Below are 21,884 nucleotides of genomic sequence, written 5' to 3'. Positions count from 1 at the left end.
TTTCCAAACGACGTTTGAGTTACAATTCTTATCAACCTACGTCTGTGATTTCATGTACGGATTCGGACGGGACTAACATCGCCGTGTTTATTACCGAGGTAGGAGTGTCTGTTTTACATGTGGGCATTGCAGAAGATCACGTGTTCAGAATGCGTGGATTGCGTATGGTCATTTGAAATTAAGTACTTTTAAAATTAAGCACTTTGAAATATAAAGTAAAACGTCCTAACGTATTTAGTGTTTTGTAAACCTTTTATAAAAATTGTAGTATAAAAAAAAAAACTAAACATAGATTTATCATCATGATTTTATAGAACTGGGTTCTTATAATAAACCCACCGGAATAAAAAGTTTTAACTTATATAATTTACACGTTATGTAATTAAGTGCAGAAATGAAAGTAATCTTACCTTAACTGATATTACAGTAGCCAGTCTTAACAGTTTACATGATTTGGCTCTTCTTATTGATTTCATTTTTTATTTTATTTTTTCTTCGCAGTGTAGGCTACCAAACACATTTACATATCGGTGCGCAAAAAGCAGAAACTTGAATACCGGCGCGATAGCGAGAGATTGTATGGCAGTTCACGTTGACCAAAACACATAAGAAAAAGCGTTTTGGAAAAAAAATGTCCGGTAATCACAGACATTCGCATTCGGACGGGATTAGATTTCTCTGAGGACCGCCGAGTTTGACGAAAAACAGTAGGTAATTTGCTCTGGAATTTTTACAGAGGTCGTGTGAGAAAAAGACAGACATGGCAGATTCGGACAGGATTAAAATCTCAAAGTACGTCTGTGAAACAGATATTTCTCTAACGTCCCCCTGTGAAACTAGTCCCGTCCGAATAGGGCTTTTGTGAGTTCTTAATGTTGTTGTATTTTGGCTATTTTGTTCCCGAGTCATGTTCCCTAGTCTAAGTTTGTCTGGTTTTGAGTTTGTTTAAATAAAAGCTGCTGCTAGTAGATCCTGCATCCTTCCCTGCTTCAACTTACATCGTAACATTTATGGCTTCAGTTGTTTCCATTTTTCTACAGAATTTAGTGATGGTGAAATGAAGCTTTGTGAAGCACTGGGGCTTTCCCCCTCGACTGTATTGCAAAATGGTTCATTACTCGAAGCTTTTCAACACGTTGCAAACAACGACATCTTGTGGTCAAAAGGTGGAAAAGCTGTCTTTCTGTCCCAGAAGACACATCCATTTTTTTTATTGTTTCATTTAATAAAACACTTTGTGCTCTGTAAACCGCAAAGCAATAAAATAATCCTCATAATTCATGTGTTAGTGTTGATGTAGTTCTTACACAATATATGAACAAACATATGAAAAAATAAAATAAAAATAAATGGGACAAATTAACGTGTACAGAAACAATTCTTATGAGTCTACTTTTATCAACAAATGCATACAATTTAGCCTCAGTCCTAAATAAAATTTTATGTATATATATAATCAAAATAAAAAAAATTATTGTGGAATGGTGAAGTGCTTGTGAACTTATTTTGTGGATAATTTAAGAAATGAAAGATTTTTATTAATGAACAGGACTTGTTCAACAGTGTGAGGGCTAAGTATATTTCTTTTTTTATCTACTACTACCAAAGAGCATGAAACTCTAAACTCGACCTGCTCAAGGCGTTTGCGCTATTTTCGAATCTGATTCTGAATATGAAGCAATCACGTGACTGTGTGTAGAAACATCTAGGCTTCTACACTTCTACAAGTCAATTCACCTTTATTTATATAGCATTTATAAACGATTGTTTCAAAGCAGCTTTTTAAATAAGAAAATAATGATTCAATGATGCAAACAGAATTCAACTCTGTTGTACAGCAGCTCTAAAAAGATAATAGTGCTGTTGTTCAGCTGAAGTCAGTTCAGTGTTGATTCACTTCAGTTAATTTCATCAATTGTGAAATGAGTTCATTTCAGCTATGAAGCAAAACAGTGATGTCATCATCCAGCTCAGTTCAGTTCTCATCCAATAGTGTCAGTGCATTCAAGTCAATAATATTAATAACTAAGTGTTCAGAGGCGTCAGCGGAAAGCAGAAAGGAACCCAAACTCCATCATGTGACAGAAACAGAGAAAAAATATGGTACATGATTGATGATGTCATTTCACACAATCTGATTATGCATATATTAATATTTGTGAGATTTATTAATTTATTAATTTATGGCTTTATATTTTTATCATTTTTAAGAAGTTTTGAAATCTAAAGCAGAATGCTGAAATTTAAAGGTTCTTCAAGTGTGTTTTTCTTCATAAAACTGAATATTTGAGCTTGATAATTTTAAGATTTTATTTCCAAGGCTTTAAAGTTTATATTTCTCTCAGATATACAGATCTCACTTTACTGCTACTGCTGTATATTTGCTGTATGTATTTGCTTGCTTTTATCAATAAAGTTTCTCACTCTCAGGTTCAAGAGTCTCTCCATGTTTTATTACTCAGTTTGACACTCAGTTTCAGTCAATCTCATGTTAATCTTGAGTACCTATAGACAGGGCCGGATCTACCATACGGGCAATCTGGGCACGTGCCCAGGGGCCCTTGCGCAGAGAGGGGCCCTCCGTGGTCGGAGTTTTTTTTGTTTGTTTTTTTGTGCGCCACGTACGCTGCTACATAAAAATAGTATACCCAGCCTTGGCCTCGATCTTGATAATTATCCATCAGAATAAAAAAAAAGTGTATATTACATTATATGATCTCTTATTCATGAAAATGCTATTAAACAACTCATGTGCGACAAGACAAAAGTGTGACTGTGACACAGATACAGAAAAACGCGCGCCAGTATCGTGCGCACAGACAGCACGCCAGAATACAGTTATCTTTCGAGCTTGAACTTACAATAACACACACAATTATGCCAAAATGTCCGTATCTTCATAACATAAGAGCTGTCTTAAGATGAATGTGAAGAGTTGTGAGAGAATGAGGCGCGTGTGAGATCAGCGTCCCTGTCAGCTGCGGCTCGTCTTAAAGAGACAGCAGCAAATTAAGCTTTCTGTCAGTACAGTTAATCAAAGAACAAAAAGAACAGAGAAAATTACTCACTGCTGTTGACTAAAGTTTTTTTTTTTTTTTTTTTTTGCTATAATAAGGATTCGTCTATATTTAATTTATAATTTATGCAGTGCAGTTTGATAACTTTATTCAATTTCGGTATATGTCCTAGGTCTACCTAGACAGGCACAGGTAAATATGACATTTATTTTTAACGCTTGTATTGAGACAAATAACAATATTTAATTTTAAAAAAATATTATTTTAATTTGAAAACACTGTGCATTCAGTTGTTGTTTCTAGTTTGAGTTGAGAAATAGGCTACAAATTTCAGCATTATCACTAATCTGTGTGTGCATTTTACTTGAGAAATAAGCAAGTTAACTCATGAAACTTGAGTGCATGAGCTTCAGTGCCCAGGGGCCCCTGGGGGTACTAATCCAGCCTTGCCTATAGAGTAGTACTGCATGCTTCATATCTCCAAAAAGTATTTAGTTTTATTATATTTATAAAAGAAAGATAGGCTGTACCGAGTCTTTCCCGGAAAAAAACGAGCGGCTGGAGGCGTGCCGTGTGGGCGGAGCTTACGCGCCGATAGCTAACAACACATTTGAAGCACTTTTACTCACGCACGGCCGTGAACCTTTATCGTTGGGACCATATCATATAAAGGCTAGATGTCTCGTGGTGCATGGTGCACTTTAATGGTGCATGTACTTTTAAATAACCATAACTTGCTCAATTTTCTACCGATTTTCAAACGGTTTGGTTTGTTATAAACGTAAGAGATGTAGTTATGACACTGCATACATACACTGCATATGAATAATTATAACATACATGTTTAAGCATTCGGAATTATAGCCACGTTAATAACGTTTGAAAGAAACCAAACCGTTTGTAAATCCGTCAAGATTTCAGCGAGATAAGAGGATTTGTGTGCGTGCTGATCACTCACCTTAAAGGGATAGTTCACTTTGAAATTAATTTTTGATATGTTTTAGCTTACCTCAAGGGCATCCAAGATGTAGGTGTCTTTGTTTCCGCAGTAGTTTCAATTTTGATATTTTTAGATCAAACCGTTCTTGTCTGTCAGTCATATAATGCAGGTCTATGGTCACTGTCTCAAAGAGCATGCACAAAGTCCAAATTAAAACAATTCCCCATCATAAGTACACATTGATGGCCTAAGACACGAAACGAGCGGTTTGTGTGAGAAAACGAACAGTATTTATATTGTTGTTATCTCTTGAAAACAGCACAAGTCCAAATGATCTGACGGCGCGGGCGGGTATAGATATATACATAGATGTCGCCTTGGCTACTGCAGTTCATTGGAACGAAACCGTAGCCAAGCGACATCTAGTGTATATATCTATACCTGCCCGCAGGCGGGTATAGATGTATACACTAGATGTCGCCTTCGCTACTGCAGTTCATTGGGACGAAACCGTAGCCAAGGCGGCATCTATGTATATATCTATACCCGCCCGCGCCGTCAGATCATTTGGACGTGTGCTGTTTTCAAGAGATAACAACAATATAAATACTACCGGAAGTGACTGCGCCATAAGCCACCTAGCGTTTATATATGATATCTATGGTTGGGAGTTGGGACTGCTCCATCCTTAAGCATAAGATGATCTGCAAATCCGGCGTCGAACTGGGCCTTGTTTATAAAACAATCATCGTCGAAATGCAGGGAACAAACAAAGTCCTGTGACTGCAGCGAGCACAGCGCTTAGATGAGGTACTGCTTTCGCTCTCTCGCTCTGGTCTACGGGTGCGCGCGCGCCTTTCCGGGAGAAGTGCCCTTAGGACCCATATAAGGAAATTCCGCCCCATCTGACGTCACACAGGCCCATACTCGAAAAAAAAAACTTTCCGAAACTTGTGACAAACCGGAAGGATTATTTTTGGCACAGAAAGACTCCATCAAACGTACAACTTAATTTTTGAAACTTTGTCCATTTTTAGCATGAGAATCCAACTCTTTAACAGTGTAAAAAACTATGCAAAGTATGCATGTGTGACCTTTGGTTTTTCTCTCTGTGACCCGGTTTGTCTCATCCCTCATCAGCACACACACTCAGAATATAAGTGAAATCAGGATTCTTTATTTTCTGCATACAGAGCAGTCAAAGAGAAAAGAAAGGTAGTCGTTATGCAGTTCAAGCTCCACCCACAGCAGTTTTCTCTAGCTCTGCTGCACTTAATATCACAGTAAACATTACTCAATATTTTAAATGTCAGTATTTCTTAACACAGGGAATACAACTAAGTTAACAGAGTACATTTTTAAACACTATGATAAACATTTACCTGCATACAGAGCAGTCAAAGAGAAAAGACGGGTAGTCGTTATGCAGTTCAAGCTCCACCTAATCAAAATACGTTTCACTTCATTAGAAAGCACATGGAGAATGACGCAGATAGAAAGATCGTATAATGCATACAAACAGACATGAAACGATCAAAATACTCAAAAATATAAAAAGAAAACATGCTCTATAAATCAATCAGTATCTACTGCGAGCAATCCTTGCATACAGTGTCAAACATCTTATATGAAATTACATATTTCTTTTACTTTTAGTGTGGAGCAAACACAGAACCGACTCACCCACAGTATGTGAACACACAAAAAAATTGAGGTCATGATCCGAGCATGCTAATGGGTCGTAAAAAAAATAGTCACACTTGTGGTCTTCGGTCAAAAATGACCCCCATAGGAAATGAATGGGAAAATGACAAAAACACAAAAATTCACCAAATTTTTTTTTTAAGTACACAGCAGTAAAGGGGTGACATAAAATAAATAAAATAAAATGGGTATAAAATTTGCTTCTTAGCAACACAAGCTTCTCTTTCTAACACAATGTTTAGGTTTGACTGTAATCATAATGCAAAAACTAACACTTTAAATCACTATTTCTAAAAAAAAAATCTAAAACTTGATAAGAATTTTTTTTTGAGATTGTTTAAATATATATTAAAATCCCCCCTCCCCCCCAAAAAAGTAAATGTGTCCATAAACAGCTGGGGAATTCACATGCCTCTCCATATAGAGAGCTGTAGATGCCATCTAGTGGTTACACCATGGTTCTACGCTTTCTCTCCATACTCTCACCAGATGGTGCTAATCTGCTTAAAACATTTTTTTGAAGGCCTAGACTCTATATTAAACTAAAATACTGTATAAATAAAAAAAATAAAAAAAACATATATTTATATACATTTTTTAATTATTTTCAATGGCAAAAATAGACGATAAATATTGCATAAATATGAATAAAATTATGTAACAACATTGGCTATCGAATCATTCGTCGTTGGTTTGAATTAACAAATTTAAATACTCTGTGTTGCTAAAAACATTTCTTCCTGAATACAAAAGCTGGTGCACTTTGAACTCGTGAGTGCAAATCATGCTTCGGCTCCAGTTAGTCTGCAACAAATGGTCTTTAGAGACATTTTATTGCACCTTGGAGGATAACCAGTCAACACCTTTCGGTTAACTCTGCAAAGTTCTGCATTCCAAACCCCCTTCCCCTCTCTGGACCACAGAGAGATAACAAAACCTTCTCCTGCTACGTGACATCACACCCCCACACACACACAAACATCCTTTGAATTTAACTTAGAACTTAGAGATATTCTTTTTGATATACAATTCCATTATGCATGTGATTAGTTTTGTGTTATTCTATAGTGTGATTCCCTAGTGTGTAGTTTTGAATTCTAAGTGGGTATTTTAAGAATGATACACTATATTTGTACCCTAACTCCCCCCAGACCATAAAATTTTATGGTCCTAACGGAATGTCGACAACCCAGGAATCTCACTGAGATTCTGGCAGAAGAGCAGAATTAAAGTGTTCATCCTAGATATTTTATATGTATAACCATTGAAGAAATATGCAAACCTGAATGTATTTTCTCTTTTCCACGATTGTTCTTCTCTGTGATATGTTTTTGTATTCTTGTAAACCTTAAAGGAATAATGTTTCAGAGGTGCACACTGTTGCGAATTCATAGGTATATGTCATGTGGTCTTTTTAAAAGTCCAATTTTCATTCCCACTTATTACGCCCCGCCTCTAGGGGAATATAAAACACTACAGAGGCGCAATAAATAATTGGTTGGGTTGTGGAAAGGAATCCCAGCACGCATCACTCCGGTCGATAATCAACTACAAAAACACAGATGTAGCAAAAGATAATAAATTTATTGTAGAGTGATGAATGAAAAGAGCATCTCTTCAGGGTGTCCCAAAGGCCAAAACAACAAACAAAACGAATAAACAAAGAAAAAGGAGAAACATAACTAACCTAATCGAATATCAAAAGAAAATACATTTAACTAACCTGACTCCCTGTCATAAACAGAGATCAAACGGTTTAGAAATAAATAAGGCAGGACACCCCTACACGCTCCACTCTATTAAGGTTTTAAACAGGACCAGTTCAGACATTACCACACGGTGTAGCTGGTGGCATGGACATAACAAACAATTCAGAAGATTATATACACATCTGGTCACTTAAACTATAGAAAATTATTAATACGAAGACAAGGTTGATCATCGGCCGGAGGAGGGATTCCGGAGCTCTCAACCCACGTGCGACCGGACCAAAGTGAGCTCCCAGACGAGTGCCAGCAGCGTCCTTATGAAGGCGACGCCCCAACTAGACGACCAATGGCCTTCTTACAGCTCCTCATGAGATCACCTGCTTGTAATCAAAAGGAAAACACGGAACAACAAAACGAATGAAAACAGCAATAAAACAATAAACAAAACACAGGTCGTAACACTCTCACACACAAAGAATCTACATACAATACAGTACAGTAGATTTACTCAGAATTGAACGACCTTGATAAGGCATCAGCCAACACGTTATCTTTGCCTTTCTTAAAGCGGATTTCCAAATTAAAATCCTGAACGAAGAGAGACCAGCGCATAATTCGTTGGTTTGAGTTCTTCATGCGAGATATAAAAACTAACGGGTTATGATCCGTATGTACAACCACCGGCATAGAACTAGAGCCAATATACACCTCAAAGTGTTGTAAGGCCATTAAAAAGGCTAACGCCTCCTTCTCAATGGTGCTGTAGTTTAGCTGATGTTTCAGGAATTTCTTTGAAAAATACCCAACAGGATGCTCTATCCCATTTTCATCATCCTGTAGAAGAACGGCACCGCCACCAGTAGCACTTGCATCCACATCTAGCTTAAATGCACATGAATAGTTTGGAGCCGTCAAGACAGGACCACTACTCAAAAGGTTTTTAACAGAATCAAATGCAGTCTGGCATTCCTCAGTCCACTCAAAAACTTGTGATACACGAAGCAGATTTGTTAGAGGCAACACAACATCTGAAAAGTTTTTACAAAATCCCCGATAATAACCAGACATTCCTAGGAATCTCCTGAGTTCACGTTTCGTACGAGGCACTGCAAATTCGGTAATAGCTTGCACTTTCAAAGCAACAGGTCGAACCTGCCCTTGCCCCACCTGTTTCCCTAGGTAGGTAATTGTCGCTTTACCAAACTCACACTTAGACAAATTAAGAGTGAGAGATGCATCCAGTAAACGATTAAAAACAGTACTTAACGTGGTCAAGTGCTCATCCCATGTATTCGAATAAACAACAATATCATCGAGGTAAGCTTTACAGTTTGAAACCCCGCCCAGCACTTGACTCATCAAGCGCTGAAACGTAGCCGGAGCGTTGCGCAGTCCGAACGCCATCACCCTATAATTCAGGAAATCATCCGGAGTAACAAACGCAGATATTTCGGCCGCGCGCTCCGTCAGGGGAACTTGCCAGTACCCCTTTAGCATGTCGAGTTTCGTGACGAAGCGCGCAGACCCTACGTTATCAATACAATCCTCCATAAGCGGGAGGGGAAACGAATCTGGTTTTGTCACGGCATTTACTCTTCTATAATCCGTGCAGAACCGCTGTGTTCCGTCCGATTTCGGGACTAATAAGCAGGGTGAACTCCAGGCGCTGAAACTCGGAACTGCAAATCCATTTGCAACTAAATATTTCACCTCGGCCTCCATAACTTTACGTTTAACTGGATTCACTTTGTAAGCACGTTGCTTAATCGGTGAATGATCACCTACGTCAATATCATGCTTCAGTACTTGAGTGCGGGTAGGAACGTCTGAAAATAACCCCAAAGATGAATTAATCAGCTTTACTATATCAGTACGCTGAGAGTCAGATAAATGCGCCAGATGAGAGTTTAAATTCTCCAAAATCATGGAATTATCCAATCTGCCACCCAACATCAGGGTACTCTGTAGATGCAGTCCATCTTCATCAACATCACTGTCAGAAGCTATCACGATCGAGGCAACTGGAGTGATAACAGAGGTTTTTAACTCCATATCTTCCCCACGACTCACATACAGCTTCAGCATGTTTACATGACACACGCGAGTTTTTCTTTGCCGATCGGGAGTCCGAACAACATAATTCGTCTCATTCAGCTTCTTATCAATGACATACGGACCAGAAAATCTAGCCTGTAATGCAGCACCCTGGATTGGCAATAAAACCAAGACCCTGTCCCCCTCAGAGAACGAACGAAAAACAGCATTCTGGTCAAAACGCTTCTTCATTTTCACCTGGGTACTTTCCAATGCGGTCTGAGCCATTTTACAAGCGTTATGCAATCGCTCTCTAAAAGAACTGACATAGTCCAGTAAGTTACAATCCGATTGTTGCTCAGTCAGCCAGTTCTCTCTCAACATTTTGAGTGGGCCCCTTACCGTGTGTCCAAAAACTAATTCTGCAGGACTAAATCCTAACGACTCCTGAACACTTTCACGGACAGCAAACATAAGAAAAGGCAACCCCTCATCCCAGTCTTTCTCTGACTCGGCACAATATTTACCCAGCATGGACTTCAAGGTTTGGTGGAACCTTTCGAGAGCACCCTGGGACTCTGGGTGATAGGCACTAGATGTAATGTGCTTAATTTTCAGTTGGGACAGTACCTGTTTAAATAATCGTGACATAAAATTAGTCCCCTGATCCGTTTGGATCACCTGTGGAAAGCCAAAGGTAGAGAAGAACGTGATTAGGGCTTTCACCACAGCCTTCGCTTTTAATGAACGCAACGGGACTGCCTCCGGATAGCGAGTTGTCGCACACATAAGCGTAAGCAGATAAACATGTCCAGATCTTGTTCGCGGTAACGGTCCAACACAGTCCAAGATTACTCGTGCAAAAGGCTCTCCCATGACAGGAATAGGTTTGAGTGGTGCAGGATGTATAATCTGGTTAGGTTTTCCTACGACCTGACACACGTGGCACGAGCGACAATACCGCGCAACATCAGATTTAATGCCAGGCCAGAAAAAAAAAACGCAAAATGCGAGAATAGGTTTTAGTAATACCCAGATGTCCTGCTACATTATCATGGGCCACACTCAGAACTTGTTTTCGAAAGCATTTAGGCACAACCAGTTGAAAAACAATATCCCAACCTAAACCATCAGACCCGGCTGGAGTCCACTTTCTCTTTAACACCTCGTTGTCCCAAAAATAACCTATCGATTTATTTTCAATCTCCTTCAAATTAAACGCTCCATTCCTGCAGCGCAATAAAGTAGGGTCTTTTTTCTGTTCAGCAGAAATCACATCTTTATTAATGGACAACGACAGATCAGCTGATTCTAGTTCAGCACTACTAGTCGCGGACAGCGACTCGGGATCAGACAGCTCAGGTTGCACCGTGCGAACTTCACCTTTAACCTGGTCCTCAGCTGCCAAAAAGGTATCCGAAATATCAATCGACTCACCAAATTTACGCGCTTGAGCCCGCGTAACTACACACGCCGCAAACACTGAAGGAAACTCTGATGCCAACTCACCGGAAGTAACAGAATCATACATGGGATTTTCAATGACCTCGGGAAATGGGAGTACTTTCCCTCCAGCGAGATCATTACCTATAATTAAGGCCACGCCATTCACAGGTAACTTGTGCCGCACCGCCAATTTTACACAACCTGTTACTAAACCGGATCGAATGTACACATTATGTAACGGTACTTTCAACACCCCCAACTCAATTCCTTGAATGAGAACATCAGATCCACAATAACTTTTCTCAGAAAATGGCAACATGCTAGCCAGCACAAACGACTGATTGGCCCCTGTATCCCGCAACATAGTTACAGGAACTAAGTCTCGCTCAGATCCACTAAGAGAAATCATCCCCTGACACACAAAAGGATCATACGCGGCATCAATATTCGAACTAAATTGACTGCCAATTTTCTTAACAAAACCAACACTTTTGGCTGACTTCCCTTTATTTTTATTTTTCAGTGAAGGGCAATTCGCAATCAAATGACCAAGTCCGTGGCAGTAGAAACATTCACGGCCTTCACAGGTCGTAACACCACTTGTAAATGCACATCACATTTTAGGTTAGTCTTATTCCCAGTTTGTTAATCGAACTTTTAATACTTATCTTACAGAGTAAGAAGGTACTTCTAGGCCGTAGCTTTTAAACATACCAAATTTGGTCTTGAATTGAACCTCCATATACCCGTAGGAAAGATATGGATACCAAATTATGATAAAATGCATTTTACTGCAGTTATAATTGTTTAACGTAGAAATGGCATGATCCTAAGACTGCCATAAAACATGCAAATCAAACTCGTAGTGAGACAAAGAACTTTTCTCCCGCCTGGAATTTCGCGTTCCAATTGGCTCAAGCCCACGGAGGAGTGAAATTCCTGTGCCCTAGAAAAGCGGTTACACTCCGCGTTCCGCGCAGTTCTGTTCTGTATTTCCTTTCATCTTGTTTTGTTCGAGCACTTTCACGAACCCGCCTCGTCAGCGAGAAGACCTTATGGCTCCCCTTTGGGAGCGTTTTCAATTTCTTTAAGTCTTTTCTTTATTTTCGTCTTCGGACTCCACGAAGCAAACGCAGCAGACAACTTCAACTCAAAGAGAAAGACTCTTTCGAAAACCCCGCTACCGCGCTCACCAGAAGACACGAGAGCGCGAGCCCTGCTTTCTTAAAGAAACACACGCACGCTGGTCTTAGGACACACGCATGAACTCTGCGTTCTTCAGCAACAAAGAGAACCATTTTGCAAGATAAGTTTATTGAACTTTTAATGTGATTTGATTCCTTGCTGTCTCTCAAAAGGTTACATTTCCTGTGATTTTGCGATGCAGAGATCATCTCGGTGATCTCTCTCATCCTGAACTTTAGTTTCACTTTCTCCCTTTCATCCTCTCCCTCTCTCATCTGTTATCCGTTTGGTCTTGTAATGTTTTCATCCGTATGTTTCTGTTGTAAATATGTATTTACTCTGTGTATACTCGTAGTTTCGATGTAGTATTAGTCTAATTATTAAATTCCATATGTCCTTGACTGACTCTGTTTAAATTGCCCATGTTACTTAGTCACTGAAATGTTCGATCTTAGCTATATGCTTTATCTTGGTACGATTTAAGTAAGCTAATTTTACAAACATAGAAAGTTGTCTTTTCAAGGCCTGGAAAGGATACTCTTTCTCGTGTTTGTAAGAAGGATAATTTTCCTTGAGAATTAAGTTAATCTTACTTTCAATGTTTGCTGGACAAACAGATTGTTTGATAACTAAATTAATTCCATTAAAGTTATCCCATAACTTCGAGCTGAAATAAGACTATTTGATGTATTAATGACGAACCATAACCCGTTATGGTAATCATTCATATATCAATCTAGTTCAGCTGCGATAAATTAATTTAACTGTAACGTACAAAATGTTAATCATATTCATGATTAATTATTAAAATTCCCTATAGATCATTTGAGCTAATATTAATATTAATGTACAACCCATTGTTGCTACAAGAATAAATATTATAGAACAAAAAAAATTGCATTGGTTTTACTGGGATGGAGGAAGTTTCACTTTTAGGCCTCTGGTCACTTCTGACCGGGAAGGACCAGGATGTGACTCCGAAACGAAGACCGTCTGAGGTGCTCTAAGCGATGTCGGGAGACGTAACTTCTTGTTGACGTTTGAATTGTTGTCAAACAAAACAGAGTCTAGACCCTCCCTCCTCCCTCCCTTCCGGCATAAAGGAAAGTCAAAGTAGTCACTACAAACAAAGTTGAGTTTAACTGATACTTCATTCAATGTGTAATGTCGCCAATTTAGATAAATGCTTTTATATATTGCAGAACAGAATGCAGAAAAAGAGAAACATTATTTTAAAATTGTTTCACCACCTATAACTATAACTATAGCTCCCATACAAGGACGCAATAATAGCAAGATAACGTTAGCTTCGCGTTGCCCAGTGGTCATAAACAAATTGTTATCAAAGTTGTTAATAGCCTATAAATCAACGGTATCGGAAGAAATGATACAACTAGGCTACTAGTCGACTCGAAACTGAAAAGACAGTGTTTTATGCTGAGATCCCCCTATGGGCGGGTTGAAGAAATGCGGGACGAGCTCCTCCTACTGGCTGTAGTCTCTCGCCTCTGGACAGAAAAGCCTCTGATGAGCTAAATGACGATTTTTGCGTCATCTGAGTTTATTTTCCGAGACACACAATACAGAAATCTCTCGTCTCAGGGGGACATGAGGGAGGGAAGCACGGTCACTCGAAAATACTACCGGGTTTCTACTGATGCAAAGCTTAATGCTAATCGGTGAAGTGTCCCTTTAATTCAGAAAGCCTAATTGCAAATTTAAACCTTTGTCAAAATATATTAAAATCCCACTGTAGTCAATTTTATCCTTTAAAACTCATCTTTGATCACCAAAATTACATATTTAAATGTTTTTTCCTTGAAAAAAATTCTTCATGCCTTAAAATAGCTTGGATGTAACTCGACACCCTTGCCTCATTTAGTACACAAGGTTCTATGAATATGCAAATGAGCCCCGCCTCCACTCACTCAGCTCACAGATCCACTCGTTGATCTGATTGGTTACAAGGTAGTTTGTGACGTCAGAAACACCAGCGATTTCAAAGCGTGTTTTTGAGACTGTCTTTGGTTCACTGCAGTTTTAAGGAGTAAATACTCAGCAATGGTGTCGACTTATGAATTTACACATGCTTTGTCTTATTAAAAACACCACATAGACACATAAACAACATTAAAATCTGGATTTTCACCACAGGGGGACTTCAAGAAAAATTACAGAGCAGATTACGTGTTTTCTAAATCTAATCCCATCCAGATTTTAAAATATATGATATGATGCTGCTTCACATTTATTTTGAACATTTTGAATTTTTAACTGGTGGCGATTGAATGATTATCCCTATCATCCCATCTATTATAAAAAGAAAATGTATTTAAATTAAATGCATAAATTGATACAAAATTAAATTAAATGAATCCAGTTTAAATATTGATTTAGCGTGCTGTTGACGTGAAACCCCGTCTCTCCGCAGCTCCACATCTGGGTTGGGTTCAGCTCCCGCCGCGATCCCCGTCGACCTCAGGCTGGGCGAAGAAAACAAGGGCCATCAGATGCTCATGAAGATGGGTAAGTGATCCAGAAGACTGCGTATGAGCCGATGCCTCCACTGATGCGGCGCTGAATGTTGTCCCGTTCGTCCTGCAGGCTGGAGCGGATCAGGAGGTCTTGGTGTTAAAGAACAGGGCATTCAAGATCCCATTAAAGGAGGAGACATCCGGGACAAGTGGGACCAGTATAAAGGAGTGGGAGTCGCGCTGGACGACCCGTACGTGAACTACAGGAGGAACAAAAGCTACAATTTTGTCGCAAGGATGAAAGCAAGAGAAAAAGGTATTTGTGTTTTTAAGATAGAGGGTTAAAAAGGGGTCCTGTTATGATGTTTTCCATCTTCATCTTTCTTTAGTGTGTAATGTTGCTGTTTGAGTTCTTCTCAATGTCAGTTTCACTGTTTCTGAACTCCCTGAATCGCCTCCATTGTAGTCTCGAGTTTCTTCCGGGAACGAACACGTCACAATATTCCTCATTTAAATAATTAATGCGCAGAATAAAGGGGCGGGGCCCGGTTGAGTTAGTTAGTAGTGTGTTGAAACTGGCGGTTATGGTAAGGGGCGGGACATTTCCCCGAAACACTCGAAGTGCTCGACCAATCACAACACTGATCCAGCCAACCAATCAGAGCACAGTGTGTTTTTCAGAAAGAGGGGCTTCATAGAGACAGAGCGTTACTGACAGACTGGGAAGAGAGGAGCTGCAACAATGGAGAATATGAGGAAAATAATCAACATTCAAGCAGGAAAACCTGTTCTAATTAAAAATACAAAATCAAGACTTTGGAAAAAGGTCATAACAGGTCCCCTATTACAATAGCCAAGTCAAGCATTACTATTATTGATGCTAATACTTGGGGTTAGGGGTTTGATCAAACCATTAACCTTAAATATTAAACTTTGCACACTTATATATTTTATATTTCTGACCAAATATGACTGTGTTTGTGTTTCGTCCTCAGTAAGCAGAGACCCACAGGAGCCCTCCAGCACAGAGTGATCACCGTCACACGTGGTCTGTTTTTTTTTTTTACTGTAGATGTCAAAGCTGTTTTCCACATTTGTTTGGATGTTTTCTCTCACCCTCAGTTCATTTTTGTTGTAAAATGTATCAATATTCATATTGTAACTCATGGAAATGTCAGCATCATCACAACCCTTTCGTTTGATTAATCTGAGACTGTGTTCAAGCAAAATAAAGACATTTTAAAAAAGGCACAGTGTTTATGTAAGCATTTAAGTTGTGTATGAACTCTTATGTCTTGATAAATGTGAAGCACGATGAACAGGTAGTAAAAAAAGCTGTTTTATTTAGGCACATGGTATTGCATTTACAATGATTGAAAAGTTGTGGCTGTTTACGATTTATGGACGATGCATCCAAAACGTTGATCTGTTTATTTACATGTAATGATAGTCCTGCATTTCCTGTAGAACTTCTTCTAGAGCATCTTCAATACTTAGTTTGGGCGGCCTGTGAGCGCGGATGAACTACAGGAAGAATAAAGAAATTCCTGTCAGCAAACATAAAAGATATTACGATAGAAACATTTAAGGAATATATATATATATACTGTATGTATATATATATATATATATATATATATATATATTAGGAATGCACGATATATCGGCCACCGTATCGGCCAATGTGTGTTCATTTTTATCGTTATCGGCCTGATAAGAAAATTTGGCTGATGTATTAAAGCCGATAGATAATGGATTATTTCCTTTAGCTGACACACTTCAGATGCGCAACTGTTCAACATGATGGTTTTAAATTTCTTGAAATATGATTGGAATCACTTAAAAAAAGGAAAATACAGTTCAGTGTAACATGTGCAGCGCAAGTCTGTCATATAGGGTACATAAAATTATGATGAGAACACTATAATTGTGTGTTGGGTGAGACTTTTGTATTTGTAATCAGGCTCTCAAAAATGATATACAAATTTTTATTTATCGGCCAATATATCGGTTATTGGGTTTCAAATCTAAAGAATTATCGGTATCGGCCAAAATTTTCATATCGGTGCATCCCTTATATGTGTGTATATGTATGTGTGTGTATATACTGTATATATTATACTCATAAATGTCTTCTAACAGTGTGCACTCGTCTTAAGTGATTGCCAGGGTAGATGTCAGGCATATTTAATTTGATGAACTTTTAATAAAGATGTATATTATCTGTTTTATAGGCTAAATGATACTTCTATCCATCACCGTCTTATTTTCATTCCTTGTCAAATGAAATTGAGGATTTGTCATTGCAGTCAAATGCGTTCTTACCTCTTTAGTATCTTGTAGTGTGGTGTATTTGTAGTCAGCCGTCCCCAGCGACTCGTGCACTGATTTGTAATGGCGTCTGGTGGAGTCGATGAACGATCTTGTGAGGGCCAACTGCTGTCGCAACATGTCGTTGAGTGCAATAATGGCAGGATTATATGCCGTCACACCTGTTAGCATGGGAGATAATGAGCTATATCAACTCCTGTACAAGAAAAAGGTATACTCACTCAGTACCTGAAATGTTCTCATTCTTAACAATAACCACTTGAGATGTTCATGTTTATAAGGGTATATTCACATCGTATACTCACTCTCTATGGCTTCAGCGCTGACTGTGTGACTGGCTATTGGAGTCGGGTCCACGTACGTCATGCCCAGAGACGGACCAACGGCAGCCATGCCTGGAAAATGGGCAACATAAACAGGTGGATCTCACAAAATCACTTTTATAATGGAAATTTGGGATTAAAATGTCATGAAAATAGTCACAATGCAAAAACTATTCTTTTTAGGGCCTGAGCACTAATGTTACGAGTTTATTTTCTTTTGATTTTGATATTAAATATGGCCTAAACATGTTCTTGACAGGTTTTGTGGGATTCACCCACATACATTTCTCTCAGAACAAGAACAAAAGTGGTCCAAGGCTTTTTCATTCATATGGATTAGTTATATGATATCTTCATGAACTTTTTAAAGTGTCTAAAGTTTCAGTTGCAAGCTGTCTATGGAGCTCTCAGATTTTCATTTTGGGGTGAACTAACCCTTTTAGCTTTTCATAGTGTTTTTTCAGACTAGTGGAAAGAAAACATCCAAAATACACTTTTAACTGTATCTTTTAGAGCACTTAATCTATGTGTGTAGGTTTCAATTAAAGTATATATCTTTCAAGGCCGTTTTCTCAAAATTAGTTTCTTCTCTGATTCTGAGTCAGAAATCTCCACTTTGGAGGATTTTACATAAGGTTTGTTCATATATAATTTTCCTTATTTTATACAACAATTTATTCCTAAAAAAAAGGTGAATTTAGTGTAGACAGTGATTTCTGATAAAGGAATCCCCTCTGTAGGCGCGTTTCCATTACAGATTTGCGCAAAACTTCTTTTTTTTTTATTATAAATGTCGACAAAAAACTACGTTTGATGACGGCGTTTCCATTATCCGATGTTATGCGACTAAAACTTCATTTTTTCCTCTCGCGATCAGTAAAATCACTCCAAAAACCATGGCAACGGCCGTTGGTAGGTTTATGTACTAATGCCAGCCACTGCACTAGCCATTATTATTAATCGAAGGAGACGTATGTGTGTTTTCCAAGCATTAATGGTAAGGAACGACCCTTATTATACTTGAGAATGGCACATATGAGGTGTTTCTGGGTGTTTCTCCCTCATATCTGCTTCGAGGTCTTGATTGTGGCATTTCTTTGAGGTTTAGAATCCATTATTCCTGTAATTCTTTTGTCTTATATGAATCTAATAAAGAACTCTGTCTCGTATTCTGTCCAAACACACCGCGTCATCTACGTCAGGTGACCTGTAAATGCGCAAAAACTGTTTCCATTGCAGTTTTGCGAAATATTTATTTTTCGAATTGCCTGAAAAACCACCTCATGCGAGCGTAAAAAACTTTTTTGCGATAAATGGGGAGTTTTTGCGACATTGATGTGTTTCAATTGGGTGTATTTTCAATTCGCGATTCCAATTTGCGCAATTTGAAAGGTAATGGAAACGCGGCTTGTAAAAATCTTTGACTAATACATAAAAATAAAAAAAGAAACAAGAATTTTGAACCTGACTTTAACCAAATGTTCAGATTTTTGTTCTAAACTTTTATGCAAATTTGTGCATATTTAAATCGATAACACCTCATTTGCATATTTAAACATAACATTTAAAAAAACTAGTAATACAATTTTTTTTGCGATTATTAATGTAATCAATTAACGAGATAATGGTGATATAAGTTAATTTTATTTATCCTATTCACCTGGGATGTCTTGCCTTAAGTTTGAAATATGACTTGGACGTGTTATTGAGTTTATTTTTCTGAGATTCGCCCACATACGTGTCCGAAAAACAAGAACAAAAGTGGCCCTCAACTATAACCCTGAGGGACGCCCCAAAGAAACTGCTCAAATAACCGATTACAGAAACCTACCAGAAGACCACGTGTAGGCAAATCCATCTGTCTGCGTCTGTACCGCAACCTCCTTTACCTCGTGACGGTCAGGACTGGGGCCGTGGGTTACAGTCGCACTGGACGAGCTAGAGCTCGAGGAAGAGTCTGAGTGGCGACTGGACGACAGTGATGACTGTGATAAAGTACGATCATCATCATTGTCGTCAACCTGGGATTTGTACGAGCTGTACTGGGGCTCGCTGACCAATGAGGCATCTTTAGCTTCATCTGTGAGACGTTCTGAGATCTCACTGGCACTTGATGGCGTCTCTGATGGGATCTCGCTCTCAAAATCACTTTCGTAGGCTGCCGAGGCTTCTTCCGGTGTGGGTGGTGAAGCGAGCTTTGAGATGTTGGATGACTTCTTGTTCCTGTCTTCCTTTCTGGCTTCTGTTTCTTTCTGTGATTTATATATATTTTGTTTAAATTTGAAAACATAAATTAAAACAATTGAGAATCAAGCTTTTATTGTTGTTTATATGTATATGTGGTGTTTTTAATATGCTTTAAAGTGCAAATTCATAAGTCGACACCATTGCCGTTGAGTATTTTCTCCTTAAAACTGCAGTGAATCAAAAACACGGCTTGAAATCGCTGGCGTTTCTGATGTCAAAAAGTGACGTGGAGGCGGGGCTCATTTGCATATTCATTGAACCGCATATACTAAATGAGACAATTGTGTTGAGTTACATTCAAGCTATTTAAGGCATGAAGAATATTTAAAAATAATAATATTTTGGAGATCAAAGATGAGTTTAAAGGGATTGACTACAAGGGGATTTAAAAAAAATGCATGTTAGACATTCAACAAACCTTTTCTTGTGATATTTCAGCTGTGGCAAAAGGTATAGGGGCAAGATCATCCAGTGTCATTACGTTGATTTTGAAATCTGGGTAAAAAGAAATTGGTTGAGAATAAAATTTTTGGGCATACAATTCTATTAAAGAATAGTTTAGATGATTGCAAGATGTTAAATCGACAGGTGTTTTACCATCCAATACTGCACTCCTCTCGCTCAGAGTGTCATCCGAGTCTACAGGAAAGAGATCATCCAAAGACCGGATCTCACTGTGATCAGATTCAGAGGACACATGCCGTTCAGTGAACCGGATCATGCGCGACTCAGGCCTGCTGGGGGAAGGAGAAACTTTGTGTCTTTCAGGGGTTGGCGAAGATTCACTGCTCTTCTTGTATAACTGGAGAAAGAGAAAAGCAGAAAGATGTTTGGAAGGACATGAGGGTGAGTAAAATGTGTGGTCAAGTAACACAATAAATGGGTCAATACCTTTTTAGCTGGTTGAGGACTCGTCTTCCTCGCTGCATTTTGCAAGGAACTCTCTGATAGGCTAAAAGAATCTCCTAGAAGTCTTCGCATGTCCTGTTCGTCGCTGTCTAAACTGACTCTCCGTACTTTATATTCATTTAGACCATTGGTTCTCTCAGGAACCTTTTCCTCTTGAGGTGCGGACAGTGGTTTCTTCAGAAAGCGAGTCCCTGTCATGCTCAGATCGCTGCTGGACTGGACAGATAAACGAGTTTCCTGTGGTTCTGAGAGGTGTGTATGGTCACTGGGCCCGTCACCTTTGCTTTTCTGGTTTCTGATGCGGTTCTCGATGAGCGCTGGTCCACTCAACGCCGTGCTTTGTGAACTACGTTGAGGAATGAACTTAAATTCATCCATTTCTGCAGGAGTTCCACTAGGAGCGGACGACTGTCTGTCTTCGGTGGCATTTTTAGAGGTCTTCTTCAGAAATCGACTCCCGCCACCTATAACGAAACTCTTCGCAAGATCCTGGTTTTCCCTCGGTGATGGTGGGATGTCACTGAGGTCATGGGTCTGTCTGGTCAGTGACATCAATTTTGCAGAGTTTTCCTGAATAAACAAGAACATTTCATGCTGAGACGTAATGTAACATTAACGCAATGTCAAAAATGTAGTCAAAAACAGGCAATTTATGCTGAGGTTCAATTCCACCCTTCAGAGGATCTTCACTTATGATAGTGTTTCTTTCTCAAATCTATCATTATTATGCACCATTATTGCCCTAACCTGTATTACAATATTAAACATCAATATATCACTGCATTATTAGCAAAACTTAAGAAGAGCATCATTACCAACAACATTTATGGTAAAACAATTACTTATCTAATCGCTCGCATATTGGTTAACGGTATAATACTGCTGAAAAGGGGTAGTAAGTTATTATTCTTTGAGAAAGTTTACCAAGATTTTTTTTCCAACAACACAAAACAGAGCAGCTGTGTGTATAACAAACACTGACCACATCTCGTTTGTCCGCTGATATCGCGGTGTTTGAGATTCTCTGCCCAGAGAGATGAGCTTTAGCCCGATCCAGAGCTGAACTCCTCAGTCCTCCACGACTCCCCATCTTGACTAGTTAGTAAACGTCACCTAAATGCGACCAGAACGCCTCGTCTGCCTCAAAACCAAGCAAACAGTGCTCTCGTAAAGGCATTATAAATCGCTCTAAAGTGTGCAGTACGCGGAAAGGTAGTGTACTAACATGTTTACAACGGAGTCTTTCACGCTCGAGCTTGTTCACCATGACAACGTCGCGAGCGTTCTGACGTCACCGGAAACGCCTGAGAATCTTTTGGTTCCATTTCCTCGACTCTATTATTATTATTATTATTATTATTATTATTATTTAAATAAACATTAGAAAATAATTTTACCTCGATGTAAATGCGTTTTATAACGAACCATCTGCTAATGCCAGTTTAGGTATGACGTATGAGGAAAATCATCCTTACTCCTTTTGTTAGACAAGGAAAATAGATTGTTCTGGTATTTTGTTTTATTTATTTTTGTATTAAATATTTTATTCGGTCTCACTTTATTTT

General features: G+C 38.8%; 2 protein-coding genes across 2 annotated transcripts; one reads left to right on the top strand and one right to left on the bottom strand.

The window, feature by feature from the left end:
• Positions 1 to 14,435: 14,435 nt before the first annotated feature.
• On the top strand, positions 14,436 to 15,713 carry LOC311295450 (calcium homeostasis endoplasmic reticulum protein-like). The gene is made up of 3 exons (XM_084416828.1): positions 14,436 to 14,561; positions 14,640 to 14,825; positions 15,505 to 15,713. Exons 1-3 carry the CDS (start codon positions 14,546 to 14,548, stop codon positions 15,540 to 15,542), a joined length of 240 nt encoding a protein of 79 aa, XP_084272954.1. The 5' UTR covers positions 14,436 to 14,545; the 3' UTR covers positions 15,543 to 15,713.
• Positions 15,714 to 15,830: 117 nt separating this feature from the next.
• LOC311295452 (uncharacterized protein) lies at positions 15,831 to 21,473 on the bottom strand. The gene is made up of 8 exons (XM_084416830.1): positions 21,302 to 21,473; positions 20,302 to 20,889; positions 20,008 to 20,212; positions 19,829 to 19,905; positions 18,995 to 19,415; positions 17,146 to 17,235; positions 16,835 to 17,001; positions 15,831 to 16,033 (listed from the first exon to the last, which is right to left on the bottom strand). Exons 1-8 carry the CDS (start codon positions 21,407 to 21,409, stop codon positions 15,944 to 15,946), a joined length of 1,746 nt encoding a protein of 581 aa, XP_084272956.1. The 5' UTR covers positions 21,410 to 21,473; the 3' UTR covers positions 15,831 to 15,943.
• Between the last annotated feature and the right edge of the window lie 411 nt (positions 21,474 to 21,884).

The sequence above is a fragment of the Rutilus rutilus genome (genome assembly GCF_951802725.1).
Source record: "Rutilus rutilus genome assembly, chromosome: 8".
Taxonomy (NCBI): domain Eukaryota; kingdom Metazoa; phylum Chordata; class Actinopteri; order Cypriniformes; family Leuciscidae; genus Rutilus; species Rutilus rutilus.
The sequence above is the reverse complement of the archived record's forward strand: the minus strand, read 5'-3'. Positions and strand labels throughout refer to the sequence as shown.